The sequence below is a fragment of the Bubalus kerabau genome, chromosome 4 (genome assembly GCF_029407905.1).
Source record: "Bubalus kerabau isolate K-KA32 ecotype Philippines breed swamp buffalo chromosome 4, PCC_UOA_SB_1v2, whole genome shotgun sequence".
NCBI classification, from domain to species: Eukaryota; Metazoa; Chordata; class Mammalia; order Artiodactyla; family Bovidae; genus Bubalus; species Bubalus kerabau.
Window position 1 is genome coordinate 170,952,344 of NC_073627.1, and position 18,311 is coordinate 170,970,654.

At 38.2% G+C, this 18,311-nt stretch overlaps 1 protein-coding gene, 1 long non-coding RNA gene and 1 other non-coding gene across 3 annotated transcripts in view; 1 reads left to right on the top strand and 2 right to left on the bottom strand.

The window, feature by feature from the left end:
• SHOC1 (shortage in chiasmata 1) overlaps positions 1-246 on the bottom strand; it is a 90,585-nt gene extending 90,339 nt beyond the window's left edge. Inside the window, exon 1 of the mRNA XM_055579319.1 lies at positions 108-246. Coding sequence (XP_055435294.1) covers positions 108-112 — 5 coding nt within the window. The 5' untranslated portion in view covers positions 113-246. The remainder of the gene's footprint in view (positions 1-107) is intronic.
• On the top strand, positions 157-17,888 carry LOC129650648 (uncharacterized). Its single transcript, XR_008713912.1, has 3 exons — positions 157-305; positions 12,335-12,428; positions 17,491-17,888. It is a non-coding gene; the product is annotated as an uncharacterized LOC129650648 (long non-coding RNA).
• On the bottom strand, positions 6,105-6,176 carry TRNAC-ACA (transfer RNA cysteine (anticodon ACA)). The gene has a single exon. It is a non-coding gene; the product is annotated as a tRNA-Cys (tRNA).
• Positions 17,889-18,311: the final 423 nt, after the last annotated feature.

An 18,311-nucleotide genomic window follows, 5' to 3' on the forward strand; every position in this document is an offset into this window, starting at 1 on the left:
TGCCTACTACCCGTCTTCGCCAGAGAAAATTCCCGCCCACTGGACACGTGACCTCTGACCTTGGACTCAGTGCTTCCATTGGCTAGCCAGGCCAGGCCACGCCCTACCTCATCCTGTCATCCTGCCCCTCGGGCGGCGGGGCCTTCTGCAGTCCTGGCCTCTGAAGGTGAGGGCTGAAGCAGGGACATGTTTAACGCAGAGGTCCTCACGGGTGAGCAGACTTTCTCCACACACGCTGAACGGTGACAGTGAAGATGGTGGCGGGAACCCCGATGGAGCCTGTGTGAAAAGTTGCGACGACCAAAGTCTGTGATTCTTGGGTGTGGCTGCTCCTGAGGTGGCAGGGCCTGATGAGGACGACGGCAGAAGCGTCCCAGAGGGCAGATTGAGAGGATTTAGCAACCACATTCAGGGAAAGAGGAAAGCAAATGGGAGGAGGCAAACATAACTTTAAACATGCCTGACTAGGTGTTGGTCGTGCCTCAATGGACGAAGAAAATTTGGGGAAGGGCAGGAAGATGATGAGTTGTAATTGGGAAACGCAAAGTGTATGCCTTGATTCCCGGGTGGCTCAGTGGTAAAGAATCCTCCTCCGATGCAGGAGACACCACGGATTTGATCCCTGGGTCTGCAAGATCCCCTGGAGGAGAGCATGGCAACCCACTCCAGCATTCTTGCCTGGAGAACCCCATGGACAGAGAAGCCTGGTGGGCTACAGTCGCACAGAGTCTGACACAACTGAAGCGACTGAGCATGCATAGTTATACTTTGATTAGCAGTCATCTTTTCACCAGCAGACTCTTTTAGAAGTTTCTAGACCCACATCAGAGGAAGAAGACTTGTCCCTTTCTCTCTGTTTCTTAACTTCTGAGTTCCTTACTGTGACATAGCTTGGCATTAGATTCCTTCCCAGAAGATTGCAAGCACTTACATTTATTTATTTTCCTAACACATGGGTTCTTTTAAAGTTATTATTGAAACACAAATGAAAGGTGAGTGATTGAGCCACATTAAGTTGCCTTCATTCTATTTTGTACAGGTTGGTGCAGTTTGCTACAGCATTATGTTTTAATGTTTAACAAGAATCAGGTTGAAGATGTTCATCTGGCATTGAGATACATTAATTATTTGCATTCTTGGCTATATTCCTTTTATTAGAACCAATTTTAATTTGAGTAATTTTGCAAAATTACAAAAGTAACACATAATTATACTCAGTGTAGCCAGTAAAACTATCCAAAGATTGATACAGAAAAAGTAGTCTTTATTACCACCCGCAACTCCCAGGTAGATAATGTTAACATCTGGGGTGTATCTTTTCACACTTTCCTGCATGTTCATACCAATTTATACAGACATGCATACACAAAATATGTTGGCCAATTATATAAAAATGGGTAACTTATTTTCCTTCTTAAGCAATACATCTTGAACAACCTTCCAGATCAAGATAAACAGATTCAACTCATTTTTAAACAGTCACATATTTCATAGGAAGGCTGTACCATAATTTATCCAGACATTCTACTACGAATGGATTTTAACAGTTTCCAGTTTTTTACCTTGAAAATAATGCTGCAGTAAGAATTCTTGGACATATGATCTTGACTATTATTACTGCTAGTTCTATGGTATAGATTTGTATTATTTTGCTGACTCACATAATGACAGCATTTCAGACTTAATAGATGTTGCCAATTTACTTTCTAAAAATTTGTGGCATTTTATGTTAACAGTGCCTGAGAGAAACTGGTTTCCTAAATATGCAACAGAAATGAATATATTGCTCTTTTAAATATATTTGCTGGGCTTCCCTCATAGCTCAGTTGGTAAAGAATTAACCTGCAATGCAGGAGACCCCCGTTCAATTCCTGGGTGGGGAAGATCCACTGGAGAAGGGATAGACTACCCACTCTAGTATTCTTGGGCTTCCCTTGTGGCTCAGCTGGTAAACAATCTCTGGCAATGCAGGAGACCTGGATTTGATCCCTGGGTTGGGAAGATCCCCTGGAGAAGGGAAAGGCTACCCACTCCAGTATTCTGGCCTGGAGAATTCCATAGACTGTATAGTCCATGGGGTCACAAAGAGCTGGACACAACTGAGTGACTTTCCCTTTCAAATATATTTGCTGATCTGATGCATGAAAAATACTATCTTATTTAATTTGCATTTCTCTGATTGCTGCTGAGATTAAGTACTTTTTAGAAGTTTGTGAGACCTTTTGGATTTCTTCTTCCAGGAACTAATTGCCTAAGGATTATGTGTGTGTGTGTGATCTAGAAACTTAAAAGAATTCATTTTCATTGGAGTATAGTTGTTGTACAGCATTGTGTTAGTCTCCGCTGTACAGCAAAGTGAATCAACTATTCAGTTCAGTTCAGTTGCTCAGTCATGTCCGACTCTTTGCAACCCATGAAATGCAGCACACCAGGCCTCCCTGTGCATCACCAACTCCCGGAGTCCACCCAAACCCATGTCAGTTGAGTCGGTGATGCCATCCAACCATCTCATCCTCTGTCGTCCCCTTCTCCTCCTGCCCTCAATCTTTCCCGGCATCAGGGTCTTTTCCAATGAGTCAGCTCTTCACATCAGGTGGCCAAAGTATTGGAGTTTCAGCTTCAACAACAACTATAGGTGTATACATATATACATATATATATATATATATATATATATATCCCCCCTTTTTTGGATTTCCTTCCCATTTAGATCATCACAAAGCATTGAGTAGAGTTCCTTGTGTCATGCAGTAGGTGCAAGCCATTTTTCTATTGAGTAGGTTGTCTTTTATAAGATCTAAAATATAGGCATATTAGTTAATATCAAATCTAGCTATGTAAAAAACAGAAAATTCCAAAATAATATAAAATTTACTTCTCTTTCATGTAAATGAAATATAGAAGCAAAAGTTTCAAAACTGATATGGCAGCTGTTCCCACAAAGTCTTCAGGGACTTACCTTCCAGCTCATTACACTGACCTTCCTAGGTTGTGACCCTTGTTTTCCTGGTCTCAGGTGACAATATCTGCCTTTTCGGGCAGCAAGATTGAGGAAGGAATGAAAAAGAGGAGAGACCAAGGGCACAATGTTTCCTTATATAATCTGTAATTCAAATCATGAAATATAATGTTCATGTAGAAAAGTCCATAAGACAATGTATAGTTTAAAAATTATTTTAAAGGAACAGCCATGCAAACTCCACTCAGAAACAGAGCATTACAAGAATTTCAGGAGCTCTCTGTTTTCTTTTCTAATCACAATTCTCCCTACAGGAAACATCCTCCTAGATCTAGAGATTACTATAATCCTGACTTTATGATAATCATTGCCTTGCTTTTCTTTAGAGTTTCACCCAAGTACATACTTCTAAATGATCCAGTTTTGCCTATTTTCCGAATCTTACTGTTTGTGTTAGCTTGGTTCTTGCTTCTTCTATTCAGTGGGTGGTGTTGTATGTATATATATATATATATATTAATTCAATTTCATTGTTGAATTGCTACCATCATATAAATATACCTCACTTGTTTATCCATTCTACTATTCATGGACCTTTGGATTGTTAGTTTTGGGAAAGTACAAATAATGCTGCTATCAACATCCTTGTATGTTTATCTTAGTACGTATATACCTTTCTCTAGGATATAAATTTAGGAATGAATTTCTTCATTATTGAGAAATGTGTATATCTTCATTTTTATTAAATAATGCCAAACTGTTTTTCAAAATGATTGTACCAATTTATGTTCCCACCAGCAGCATTTGAGAGTTCCTGTTACCCTGTATTCTCACCAACCCTTATCAATTTCATTCTGTTTGAGAATCTGGTACATATCTAGCTGTCTCTTCAGGAAGATTTCCATAAGCTGCCATGTGACATCTCTGCTTACACCTCATTGACCATGCCCTAGTCACATGGTAAGTCCTATCTGTAATAAAGGTTAGAAAATTCGGGTTTTACTCTGGACTGACATCTGCACAGTCACAACTTGGAGTTTTTTAATTAAAATAAGGAGAGAACAAATTTGGGGACATACATAGTAGTCTCTGCCACATTAATAATAATTTAAAAATAGCTAACTTTTATTGAGCACTCACTGTGTGACAAACACTATTATAAACACTTTGCCACTCTTTATAAACTAGATACCATATTACAAACTCCAATTTACAGATAAGAAAACTGGGACACTGAGAACTTAAGTATCTAATTAATTTATTAATGAGTAGTGTTAAGCTAAAAAGTATGAGACAGAATTGCAAACCCAGGTAGTCTGGTTCAGAATCCAGGCTTTTAGCTAGGCCATACATTCTTTAGAAGGAATATTTGTTCTTGGTCTGCTATATGGTTTGCAAGGATTCTCTCCCAGCTTATCTTTGGGAAATTTCTAGAAGTTTTCTTTTATATTTACATTGGATTTTACCACATCTGAATCATCTATATTTTATCTCAGTTGTTAATGTTTCTGCATCATTTCTAAAATTATGCATATAAGAGAATCTTAGGAAAATTAGTTTTCCCTCTAAGTTTTAATTCACCATTATTTGCACCACTACTATTTTGAATCTAGGTGGAAATAAATGCTTAGACACACTTGAATATAAACTAAGTTGATAAGCTATAAAGGAAGGCGGGGGAACTCCCCTTCTATCTAGATTAATTCCACACCTTTGTGGAAATTTCCTGTGATGATGTTAAGCTTCATTGTTGCAGTCATGCTGTGCTGTTGAGGCCATAGCAATAATGTTTAATGTTTTTGAGAGCATACTTTATATGCCAGGCCCAGTATGGAAGCACTGAAAAGGCAAAAAATAAGGAAAAAATCTTTAATAAGCTCACAAATCCTTGTCTGAAGTTATTTTTCATCTCTTCAGATAATTCTGTACACTGTTGCCAGGATGATATTTCTAAAACAACTTACTGAGAATATAATTCTGTTATATACTCTTTCATCTTTCTTTTATTTTTATTATTTTTTTAATTTAATTTTATTTTTTAACTATACAATATTGTATTGGTTTTGCCATATATCGAAATGAATCCGCCACAGGCATACATGTGTTCCCCATCCTGAACCCTCCTCCCTCCTCCCTCCCCATACCATCCCTCTGGGTCGTCCCAGTGCACCAGCCCCAAGCATCCAGTATCGTGCATCGAACCTGGACTGGTGACTCATTTCATATATGATATTATACATATTTCAATGCCATTCTCCCAAATCATCCCACCCTCTCCCTCTCTCACAGAGTCCAAAAGACTGTTCTATACATCAGTGTCTCTTTTGCTGTCTCGTACACAGGGTTATTGTTACCATCTTTCTAAATTCCATATATATGCATTAGTATACTGTATTGGTGTTTTTCTTTCTGGCTTACTTCACTCTGTATAATAGGCTCCAGTTTCATCCACCTCATTAGAACTGATTCAAATGTATTCTTTTTAATGGCTGAGTAATACTCCATTGTGTATATGTACCACAGCTTTCTTATCCATTCATCTGCTGATGGACATCTAGGTTGCTTCCATGTCCTGGCTATTATAAACAGTGCTGCGATGAACATGGGGTACACGTGTCTCTTTCAATTCTGGTTTCCTCGGTGTGTATGCCCAGCAGTGGGATTGCTGGATCATAAGGCAGGTCTATTTCCAGTTTTTTAAGGAATCTCCACACTGTTCTCCATAGTGGCTGTACTAGTTTGCATTCCCACCAACAGTGTAAGAGGGTTCCCTTTTCTCCACACCCTCTCCAGAATTTATTGCTTGTAGACTTTTGGATCGCAGCCATTCTGACTGGCGTGAAATGGTAAAATCTGAAATCCTTAACATGGAACAACTATTCACTCAACCCCATTTACATTGGAACCTCGAACCACTGGCCATTCTCTGAACATCCCCCACATCCTCCCGCTCCCAAGTCGTTGTTCCTGCTGTTTTATTTTGTTTTCTAATCACAGATTGAAGCAAAGCAAAGCAAAGTGAAGTCGCTCAGTTGTTTCTGACTCTTTGTGACCCCATGGACTGTAGCCTACCATGCTCCTCCATCCATGGGATTTTCCAGGCAAGAGTACTGGAGTGGGTTGCCATTTCCTTCTCCAGAGTGTCTTCCCTACCCAGGGATTGAACCTGGGTCTTCCGCATTGTAGGCAGACGCTTTACCTTCTGAGCCACCAGGGAAGTCTGTTTCATTTTGTTTTCTAATCACACGGTGAACCCTATTTATTCTATAAGGTTCAGTTTAGATGTTTCCACCTCCCATTGATAATATTGGAATAGTTGTTGTTTAGTCACTGAGTCATGTCTGTCTCTTTTTTGACCCCATGGACTGTAGCCTGCCAGGTTCCTCTGTCCATGGAATCTCCTAGGCAAGAATACTAGAGTGGGTTGCCATTTTTTTCTCCAGGGTATTTTCCCAACCCAGGGATTGAACCTGCATCTCTTGAACTGGCAGAAGGATTCTTTACCACTGAGCCAAAAGGGAAGCACAATCTTGGAACTGGTTTTTACCTTTTCCACACTTAGAGTTGTCCTCAACATCCCGCTTTAGGAAATTTTCATGCTTTGCATTAAATTTGTTTTTTGTCTGCTTCCCCAACAGACCACAGGCTTCTTGAGATGGTAGACCATGGACCTTGTCTTAATTATATACTTTGTAACTAGTACAGTGCTCCATCTGGAGTAAGGTCTGAAATGAATATTTAATTCAGTTAACATCTGGCACTAGGTTATTTTGAAATAATAGCTATCAAGATTTTGTTTGTTATTCATTTTTAGGTTTTCTATGTTTTTATAAGAGCACTAATGTGTATGAAATATTACAGCTACACACACACCAGCCAGTGAGCATGGTATGACTATGGCAGATAATCATCTTGAAACAGAATTGCAGATTAGTCTGAAACTGATCAGGGAGAAAATCTGGATATATGGAATGAAATAACATTGCACAAATGTGTTGCATAAGTAGCTTATTGTCTTGCATTTGCAAATTTATGGGTGTAGCCTCACATACTATCTTTTGATCAGCAAGGAACTACTTCACATAAATAGATTGAGTCCAAACATCTTAGCACAACATATGTCATCTAATTAAACTAGTAATTGTGCTAGAAGAGAGCTGTGGTAGTATCGGCATGTAAAGAGATTTTCACAAGTATGGAAGAGAAATCTAACCTTTCATATTCACGTAGTTTACTCTTTTCACATAAAGAAGCCAAATGTTATTGTAGCTTATATTTGCAACATTTGTCTCTGGAGACACTTTTAGTATTTTTCTGTTCCACATATCCAACTTCTGAACGTTTTTCTAAGTATGAGCTGTCTCATATCACACATGCTCCCTGGCTCTTTCACACACTGAAAATTCACATAAGCTATGTTTCTGGCCAAGATGAAAATTTATCCATGCTTATACTTGACTCCATACCCTCCAAAGGAGACACAGGCGGGTGTAAACAGTTATGCTGGTGTCCTTTTCCTTGGGGAAAATGAAAAAGCTAACTCTATACTTTAACATAAGCCCGGGTAACGTTTACCCTAACACCTTTCATATTGTTACCGAACCAAACTTGGATCCTTACTTGCTTGCCTTAGTGCTGTAAAGCCTATCTACGGACACCAGGTTGTGGTGAAGAAAAGTGCAGCATTTATTGCAGGGTGGCCAAGCAAGTTGTTCAGGACAGCTAGTGCTCAAAAAAGCCAGAACTCCTCCCACCTCCCCCCGCCCCCAGGGGTTTCAGCAAGGCATTTAAAAAGGCAAGATGAGGGAGGGACATCCCAAGGTATGTGATCAGCTTGTGCCCAGTTCTCTGATTGGTTGATGGTAACAGGGCGATGTCACATGGGTTAACATTATTGATTCTTAGGCACCAGTAGGTTGGGGGCTACATGCTTATGATCATCAAGTAATTAATTTCTTCTATTTGGGGGTGGTTTTAGCATCTATAAAACAGCTCAGGAAATGTGCATCACTACTGTTATCTAAGTACTTCAGAGAGGATATGGGGGAGAAATCTGCCTGGGAAAGCCTCATAAGGTTCTACTTAGTTACAGTATCTTATGGTCCAGTGAGTTTAAAATTTGCCCAAAATTACACAGGTAGGTCCAGAACACAAGTCTTCTGACTTCCACCCAGTGAGGTGTAATTGTTCAGTCACTGATTTGTCCATCATCTATTTTGAAGCACACATTATGTGGAGGAACCATGCTAGTTGGAGAGCGCAAATGATGCTACTCCATCAACGTGGCAGGGAAAATAAGACATTCACATTGATAATTAGTTATTCCCTGAGAAAATTAATGTCCTGAGAGGTATGGGAATATAAAAAGGAGATAATGCTGTATTAGTTTAACAAAAATTGATTAGATAACTCATTTAGATATTTCACCAGATTAACCACAACCGTGGAAATCTAGCTGTTTGAACCACAAAAGCCATCACAGTATTACTATGTACCTAATGAAAAATGAACCAACTTATAAAATAAATAACTTCCTAAGGGCTAAATTTGCAAATTCAAGCTATAATTAGTTACAAGAAATGTCACAGATATCTATGGTAGTGTCATCCTTATAAAAGGTGGGAAAACCATTACTTCTCTTATTCTCTCCAAAAGAAGTCTTAAAGTAGTCCTTATGGATGTGAGAGTTGGACTATAAAGCAAGCTGAGTGCTGAAGAATTGATGCTTTTGAACTGTGGTGTTGGGGAAGACTCTTGAGAGTCCCTTGGACTGCAAGGAGATCCAACCAGTCCATCCTAAAGGAAATCAGTCCTGAATATTCATTGGAAGGACTGATGCTAAAGCTGTAAGTTCAATACTTTGGCCACCTAATGCAGAGAACTGACTCATTGAAAAAGACCCTGATACTGGGAAAAATTGAAGGCGGGAGGAAAAGGAGATGACAGAGGATGAGATAGTTGGATGGCATCACCAACTCGATGGACATGAATTTGAGCAAGCTCTGGGAATTGGTGATGGACAGGGAAGCCTTTTGTGCTGCAACCCTTTGCTGGGGTTGCAAAGAGTTGGACACGACTTAGTGAACTGAACTGAACTGAATGTTGTTTGGGGTATCCTTGATTGTGTTTATACTGTATATTTTAAAAATAGAGAAGATAGGGCATTTAACTATATTTGAGAAAAAGGATATTACATTAATAGTTACATTTCCATATGCAGGAAAAATAATTTTATGGAAAACTGAGGGTAAGCTTTTCCCATAAGTCAAAAGATTTTATAAACAGCAATTCTCACCACTTCATATTTTATTTTCCTTATTTTTCTATTTATTTGGATATCTAATATTCATAGATATCCCCACCATCCAGAACTAGTGAATAATAAATTTTTGTATCAGTTATTTCAATGAGGTTTTCTTTTGTTTTTTAGTAACAAGAGATGTAGTTAAAGTCTACTTTTTTAACCTATTTCTATCCTATTCCTCAACTTCACTTTCACACCACTTCATATTTTAACTTTAGACCCAATCTTGTGCTTTAGGATATAAATTAACAAATAAATTTTTTAACACCTACTTTGTGTTCAGTATGTACAAAGTTAATGGGCATTTAATAAACTTGTATTACCTTTTATTGGAATAACAAAAAGAAAAATAGCTGGAAGCAAAAACAACTAACATTATTTGACCAGCTTCTCCTTTAAATAATTTCCTCTTTTGGCTTCTGTCTCACCTGTTCTGTACTTGGTCTCTCCATGATTTGAGGAAAAAATAAGAAAACTACAAAACAATCTCATTGGTTCCAATATAAATATATTCTATGCAACTTCATCTAGTCTTTCAATGCCAATTATCGTTACTATTTCCCATCATTTTATTTCTATCTATGTATCTATCTATCTACCTACCTATCTATCTAGAGAGTCAGTATGTGCCAGCAATGTTCTAGATGTGAGAAATAGCCTCAAACAAGACAATGTCCATATCTTTAGGCCCCTAATCATATTCCAACAACCTAGACCAGAGGTATTTTTGTCTCCCAGGGGGCATTTAAGCATGTCTGGAGACATTTGTGGTTGTCCCAACTTGGGGAAAGTATGCCACAGCCATCTAATAGGTAGGGGCCAAGATGCTGCTAAATATTCTAAAAAGGAAAATTAAGTCCCACACTTCCCTAAAAGAGAATAAATTATCCAGTCCAAAATATCAATAGTGCCCAGATTGAGAAATCTTGATCTAAACTAACTAAACTATTTCTACACTTTTATAGTCATATATATAAAACCTACTGCGTTCCTTGCAGATGATGCCACATTCTTCTTGAATTAGAAGCTGTTTTCCTTCACTTTTGTCTTTTTGTCTCAAAATGTCTTTATAGCCTCATTTGGCATTTTATTATTCTCTTCTTTCTATGGACAATTATTTCTCTTTTAAGACTATTTTCATTCAATATTTATGCCCTACTTTATTCCCCAAATAATGCTACATACAAAAATGCATTCTGTATCACAGAATAAAGACAGATAAGAAATCAGGCAAAGAATACTATTCCCCTTGGATTCTTTTTCTCATCCCCACTCACCTCCTCCAGAATTTAGTTTGTAGCTTATTTCCTATGTACATCTTCATTCTATCAGCCATACTGTATTTTCATTCTGTGTCCAAAATCTGCCTATCCTAAGATATTCTCTGAAACTGATTTCGATCTTCTTTTCAACTTTTCTGTATCCCCTAGGACTCCTAGACTGCAGTAGTTTTCTCCTGACTGTTCTCCTAGCCTCTGATCTAGGCTGCACAGTGCTGTAGAATTTAGATTATGTCTACTATTTCCATCAGAGCCCTTCAGTAGTCAGCCAGTGCTTATACATTATGACTATGCCATATCAAGCATCTTTAATTTACAGGATGCTGTGCTTGGAACTTAAGTTAGTAGTATCTCCATCATACAGATGAAAAACTGAGGCTTAGAAAGATTTGTTTGTTGTTTAGGCACTAAGTCATGTCCGACTCTTTGTGACCCTTTGGATTATACCCCATCAGGCTCCTCTGTCCATGGGATTTTTCAGGCAAGAATACTGGAGTGGATATTGCCATATCCAGGGGATCTTTCTGACCCAGGGATCGAACCCACGTCTCCTGCGTTGGCAGGCAGATTCTTTACTGCTGAGGCACCCAGGAAGCCTCTTAGAGAAGTTAGGTGATGTCAGAATTATATAGCTAGGGAACACAGGGCCAGGATTTAAATCCATGGCAGTATTTTGTCAAAATTATACGTTTTACTGAACTTTTCCTTCCCTAAGGAATCAAGTCCGAACTCCTTAGTTCAGTCTTCAGGATTCTGTGTGATCTGACTCCAAACTTTTTCCGGTCACTGCTGACCTTCGTCTGTCCCATACTCTTGTTAAAGTACTGTTATCTTCTTCATTTTCTCATTGCTTTTCTTTCCTCTATTTGCTCTTACTCATATCCTATCCTCTGTCTATGTAATCCTTCTCATACAACTATAAAGGCCCAAATACCCACCCACCTTTCAAGTCCAGCTCAAGCTTCCCGGATGAATTCCCTAATCTTGTCTGATCCTTTCTTTTTTCTCCCTGGTAGAGCTTTCCTCACTTTCAAATTTTCCTCAATTTCAAATTTCAAATTATATATTACTAATCATATATATGCTATTTCCCAACCCTGCCTCCCGCCCCCCACCTTACTCTTACGTCCACTAGAGCAGGGAACTTGTTATGATAGCAATATAGTTTTGTGTAGAATTTTACAGAAACTCTATTATATATGCTAAGAACCTCAATAAATGTTTGTCTGTTTGACTCTAATCTGCATAGCAGTTCTCCAAGTTTTGCTTTTACTTTACAAAAGATAAGGGAACAGAGGATCGGAGAGATCAAAAGGACAAAACTGTCCTAAGCACTAGCCCAAGAGTTATGTCTCCAGTTAAGTGTTCTTTTTATCACACTACCAATGGCTTCTGAGTTTGGTTCCCCCCATATAGTCTAGCACTGCATGTTGGTCTGAGTAGTTATTAAATATGTGCTGAATGAATGAGTAAGTGTCTATTAAGAACATATTCTTTCAGTTTGAGAATCATGAAAGATTTATTGGCCGCCAGGAATAAGAGCACTTCAGGGTGTCAATCATCCCCATACATGGTATTTATTGTTCATTTAGGCAGAATATCTTAGGTAACATTATTTGAAGTCTGTGTCATCCTCTTAGAAACACCAGTGCCACACACCTTTAACAAACAAATTTTTAAATGTTATTTAAAATCAGCAGGTAGAAAGAAACTGGGAGAATAATTTTTCAGTTTTTGCTTTTCATTTTTATGTAGCCTAATTTATCATTTTCTTTCTGTTTCTGGTTTTAGGGTCATGGTTAGAAAGGTAACCTCCATTCCAAAGATTCAAGTGTGTTTTCTTCTACTGTTTTAATCATGTCATCCTTTACATTTAGAATCTCTGGTAAGTTCCCCTGGAGAAGGAAATGGCAACCCACTACAGTATTCTCGCCTGGGAAATCCCCTGGTGGGCCACAGTCCATGGGTTCGCAAAGAGTCGGACAGGACTGAGCAGTTAAGCACTAATTCAGTGTTTTTCTTATATAGTTTAGTGAGTTATTTATTCATCTTCCTTTCTGATTTTAAATTATATACTCCCATATGCCAAGTTCTTATATATGTATAAATATATAGACTTTCTACATTTGCCATTTGTTCTATTGATGGTTTACTCCTGAGCTGTTTTTATTTATTTATTTATATTGTCTTAATTATTAAAGTTTTAGTTTCTGGCTGGCAATCTCATTTACTACTCTTCTTTAAAAGAAATATTCATGGATACTCTAAGGTTTATTCTTAAAAATGAGCATATGAAATATTTTGTCATGATCCCACATTTTTTTAAAAAACTGGACTTCTGATTGAGATAGAATAAAAACTTATAGATTAGTTTGGGGAATTCACATATTTTAAAACAGAATCTTCAAAATCAGAAACCCTGATATGATTTCTCATTTATTCAAGTTTTCTCTTATTTCTCCCAGTACTTTTACAACTCTCCAATTTCTGTGTATTTGTATGCAGGCACCCTTTAGTAAAGCATAGTGCTCTAGAGTACGGATGCAGGAATCAGATGGCCTGGGTACCAAACTTAGCTGTTCCATTAACTAATCACATAACCTATTCACCTTTGTGTGCTGCATTTTCCCCTACTGTAATATGGGGGCAATAATAGTGCCTCCTAGAGTTATTATGAAGATGAAATGGGTTAATATATTAAAAGTGCTTAAAACAGTATATAGCACACAGTAAGTACCATCTAAATACTGCCTAGTATTTTATGTGTTTATATACTATATGCATTTCATGTTACATACTAAATTAGTGCTTTATACATTGTTATTACAAATGAGATCTTTTTTCCCTATTATCTTCCTTTGGTTTCTACTTCATTAGTTTTGATTATAGAGAACAATCTCAATAAAACACTACACTGAAATTTTAGCCTCCAGAGGGCCCTGCTTTCCTGTAAATTACTGTCATTTTTCTTCCTTCCTCTTCCTCTCTCCCTTTTTCTTTCTCTCTCTCTTTTTAAACTCTAAGTTGTATATCATAATGATTTGACTTACATACATCAAGAAACTATTATCACAATAACTTTAGTGAACATCCATCATCTCATATAAACATAAAATTAAATAGAAAAAGATATTTTTCCTTATGATGAGCACTCTGAGGATTTACTCCTTAACAATGTTCGTATATAACACACATATAATATATATGTGTTATATATATGTTATATGTTATATATACATAACATATAATATATATGTTAATATATTTATCATGTTGTATGTTATATCCCTAGAACTTAGTCATCTTACATACAAAAGATGGTATCTTTTGATCGCCTTCGTCCATTTCTCTTTCCACCTACCCCCTGCTGCTCACTGGTAAACACAAATTTGTTCTCCTTTTGTATGTGATTGTTCGTTTGTTCATTTTTGAAGTGTAATTGACCTACAGTACTGTGTTAGTTCCTCTTAATCTGTCTGGTCCTAGACGTTTGTTTGTTGGGGGTTTTTGATTACTGATTCAATTTCATTACTGGTAATTGGTCAGTTCATATTTCTATTTTTTTCTGGCTTAGTCCTGGGAGATTGTACATTCCAAGGAATTTATCCATTTGTTCTGGCCTGCATGAGGCCAGGTTTTGGGGCCAGTGCTATCGCTCTCTTGAGTGGTGCTAGGTTAAGGATCTCCGGTTGCAGGGCCCTATGGCCCTGGGGCTAGTACCTGTGCGCTGGTATGTGGGGCTGTGTCCTGGGTCCTTTGGTAGATGGGACTAGGTACTGGGGAGACTGTGAGTTCAGGAAGTCTTAAGCCAGCCAGCCTCCTGGTAGGTGGGGCTGTGTTAGTTGCGTGGCCTAAGTTGTCCCGTACATACTGACAGGCTGGTAGGCTGAGCCAGGTGTCAGCCCTAAGAAGCCAGACAAAGGATTCTAAAATGGTGCTTGCCAGCACCAGTGCCTTTGTGGTAGAACAAGCTCCCTAAAATGGCTGTTGCGAGAGTCTATATCCCCAGGGTGAGCTCCAGTTGCTTCCTGCTTCTTCAGGCAGCTCTCCAAGGTCAGCACATGGGTCTAATCCAGGCTTCTTTCAGATTACTCCTCTGCCCTGGATCCCAGAGCTTATGAGATTTTGTGTGTGTCCTTTAAGAGTGGAGACTCTATTTTCCACAGCCCTCTGGCTCTCCCAAAAGAAAGCCCCACTGGCCTGCAAAACCAGATGTTCTGGGGGCTTGCCTTCCTGGTATAGAACCTGCAGCCTGGGGAGTTCAATGTGGGGCTTGGACCCCTGTCCCTTTGGGAGAACCTCTGCCGTTGTTATTATCTTCCTGTCTGTGGATATAGATCTTGACTCTGTCTCCACCCCTCCCACCCATCTCATTATGGTTTCTTCTTTATATCTTTAGTTGTAGATCTTTTCTGCTAGCTTTCTGATCTTTCTCGTCAATAATTGCTCTGTGGTGGTGGTTTACTCACTAAGTCGTGTCTGACTCTTGTGACCCCTGTAGCCCTCCAGGCTCCTCAGTCCATGGAATTTTCCTGGTAAGAATACTGGAGTGGGTTGCCATTTCCTTCTCCAGGGGATCTTCCTGACCCAGGGATTGAACCTACATCTCCTGGATTGCAGGCAGATGCTTTACCATTGAGCCACCAGGGAAACTATAGTTGTGACTTCCACATGCCAGTGAGAGGAGGTAAGCTCAGGGTGCACCATATTGGCCACTCATCTCTCCCAGAGTTTTCTTTTTTAAGAATTTTTGTGTCATTTAGAGCTAAGTGATGAAACAGAAAATGTATGTCTAATGCTTCTGAAAGATCAAGTAAAATAGATTAAAAATCAATAGCTGGTCCATTACATGCATGCTCATGCTCAGTCATGTCCAACTCTTTGTGACCCTTTGGACTGTAGTCCACCAAAGTCCTCTGTCCATGGGATTCTCCAGGCAAGAATCCTGGAGTGAGTTGCTATTTCCTCCTCCATGGGATCTTCCCCACTCAGGGATCGAACAAATTCTTTACCACTGAGCCATCAGGGAAGTCTCAGTCCGTTAAAAACTAACAAATCAAGCAGTCATCTTGCAAAACTGATGAAAGAGAAAATAGCAGAAAATGCAAACAAACAAAAAGAACTCCTGGAATTAACAGAAAAATGTGAACATCCTAAAACTTTAAAATTGTGAGACTACTCAAGGTTTACTCTGTCCATAAAGAGAAATTTTTGACAAAATAAGGTATTATCTAAGAAAAGTATATCATGAAAACACATGAAGAGGCAGAAATTGAACTCATTAATAACTGAAGAAATGAGAAACACTACCAAAGTTCTACCTCTGAAAAAGGCATCAGGTCACAATCCTTTTAAACCTGGATTCTATGAAAGCTTTTAAGACAGTGTTTTTTACAGAAAATTGAAAAAGGTGGAAAACTTGATAACTCATTCTGTGAGGCTAATGTAACTATGAAACCAAATTAGTGAGGAATAGCAGAAGAAAGGAAAAAACTATAGTCCAATCTTACTAATGAAATAAATGTAAAAATTCTAAATAAAATACTGGCAAACTTAATTAGGGCTTCCCTGGTGGCTCAGAAGGTAAAGTGTCTGCCTGCAATGTGGGAGCCCTGGGTTCAATCCCTGTGTTGGGAAGATTCCCTGGAGAAGGAAATGGCAACCCACTCCAGTACTCTTGCCTGGTAAATCCCATGGACAGAGGAGCATGGTAGGCTACAGTCTGTGGGGTCACAAAGAGTTGGACATGACTGAGCAACTTCACTTTACTTTTCACCAAACTTAATATAACAGCATTTTAAAAGTTGAATGTACCATAACCAAACATTTTATTCAAGGAAAGCCAATCTGTAGTTGACAATAGAATAAATGGTAAATAAATAAAGGATGAAAAACTCCATTTATAAAATACCTACAGTGGTTTAATCCCTATGTTAAACCCTTTGCTACATTTTTATTTAAGTCTTATGTTACCTTTTGAGACATGTCTTAATATAAAGTGCATTAACATGAGTCATTTATGAATTACAGATAAATAAGTATATCTTTAAATATATTAAAGCATTTCCAACTACCCCAATTTGCTACTTTGCTCAATCATCTCTGCCTAGAACATTTTCTTCTCCATCCAGGAAATTTCTACTTTTTTTTAAAGACTCAACTCATGTCCCTTCTTGGTCTCCTTTTCTGACTGCTCCCTACCTGAAGCTAAGAAGCTGCTTCTCCCATATACTTTTACAACACCCTGTATTCACCTCTATTACAACACTTATCACAGCTGTTTTGTAATTACTAGTTAACTTGTTTGTCTTTCTCACCAAACTATGAGCTCTTGGAATAGAGTCAATTTATTTGTTTTCTGAAAGACTTGCACATTAAAAATCTGGCAGAATCGATTGAGAAATAAACACAGAATCACTGGAAATTAAAATGTTAGCTAATTAAGATTAAAGCTGTATTGGAGGACATGATTTTGATGTGTGTGTAAACTGGACTTCCCAAATACTTCACCTGATAATTAAACTTCCTTTTCTTATTACCTGCAAAGCTGGGCAACTTCAGGCCTCTCTGGAAGATATAAGCTTCTTACCATAGGACAAAGTGATGTTAACCTTCTCTGTACAGCCCAGGAGATGCTGAGCCATGCATGTCCCATTTCCTAAATGTTTTAAATTCAGGCACTCTTCTCATGGGCAAGTGAGGGGTGAAGAGAAAGCCAGGAGTGTTATTCTGAAGTTCTGCATGGAAACATCAAGCCAGGAAAATAGATGATACCTCCTAGTAACAGCTACCTAACTTAATATTTTCCTTTAGTACTTAGGTGTCTACAGTTTTGAGAGAAATTTCAATTGCAGCAACTATGTTTCGCTTAAGTGCTGTAACTTAATTAGCAGGCTTCTGTTTTTAATTTATGATTTTATTTTCTTGCTTCTTCAAATTTCTGTTAGAAAGGTCGTGCTCAGTCACTTCAGTCATGTCCAGCTCTTTGCAACTCTATGGTCTGTGGCCCCAGGCTCCTCTGTCCATGGGATTCTCCAGGCAAAAATACCAGAGAACGTTGCCAGGCCCTCCTCCAGGGGATCTTCCTGACCCAAGGATCGAACCCACATCTCCTACGTTTCCCGTATTGCAAGCAGATTTTTTGCCATTGAGCTACTGGGGAGGTGGAATAAAATAAATAAAAGTACATAAAATTTCCTCACACATTTATTTGCATTCTATTCTCTGTATTTTTTCCTAGTTAAAGTACTGAAGAGGCACTCTTAACAAACTGAACTGTTTCTTGTGTAGCCTCATGAGATTGAACAATAAGGAACTGTCATCTCCATGTATCCTGGATCTATTCAACCTAATGTTGAATATAAAAAAAATGTCTTTTTTTATAATAGGCATTCTGATATGTTTTGTTAACACTGGCAGAGAGGGAGAGGGCTGGCAAAAGCCAGAGAGTAGGGACACTCTTGGAATATGCATTCGTTCACTTACCATTTACTTCAGTAGCTTTTTTCTTTGCTACTGATTCAACTGGTAGATAAATTCTGCATATCTAATATACAGCATAGTGATTACAGTCAAAACTGTATTATATACTTTAAAGTTACTAAAAGACTAGATCCTAAATGTTCTTACCAAAAAATGAAGTAGTTATTATGTGAATGATATTGTAATATATAAAGTATCAAATCAACATATTGTACACCATAAACTTAGACAATGGTATATGTCAATTGCATCTCAATAAAAATAAAATGAAGATATATATCGTTAT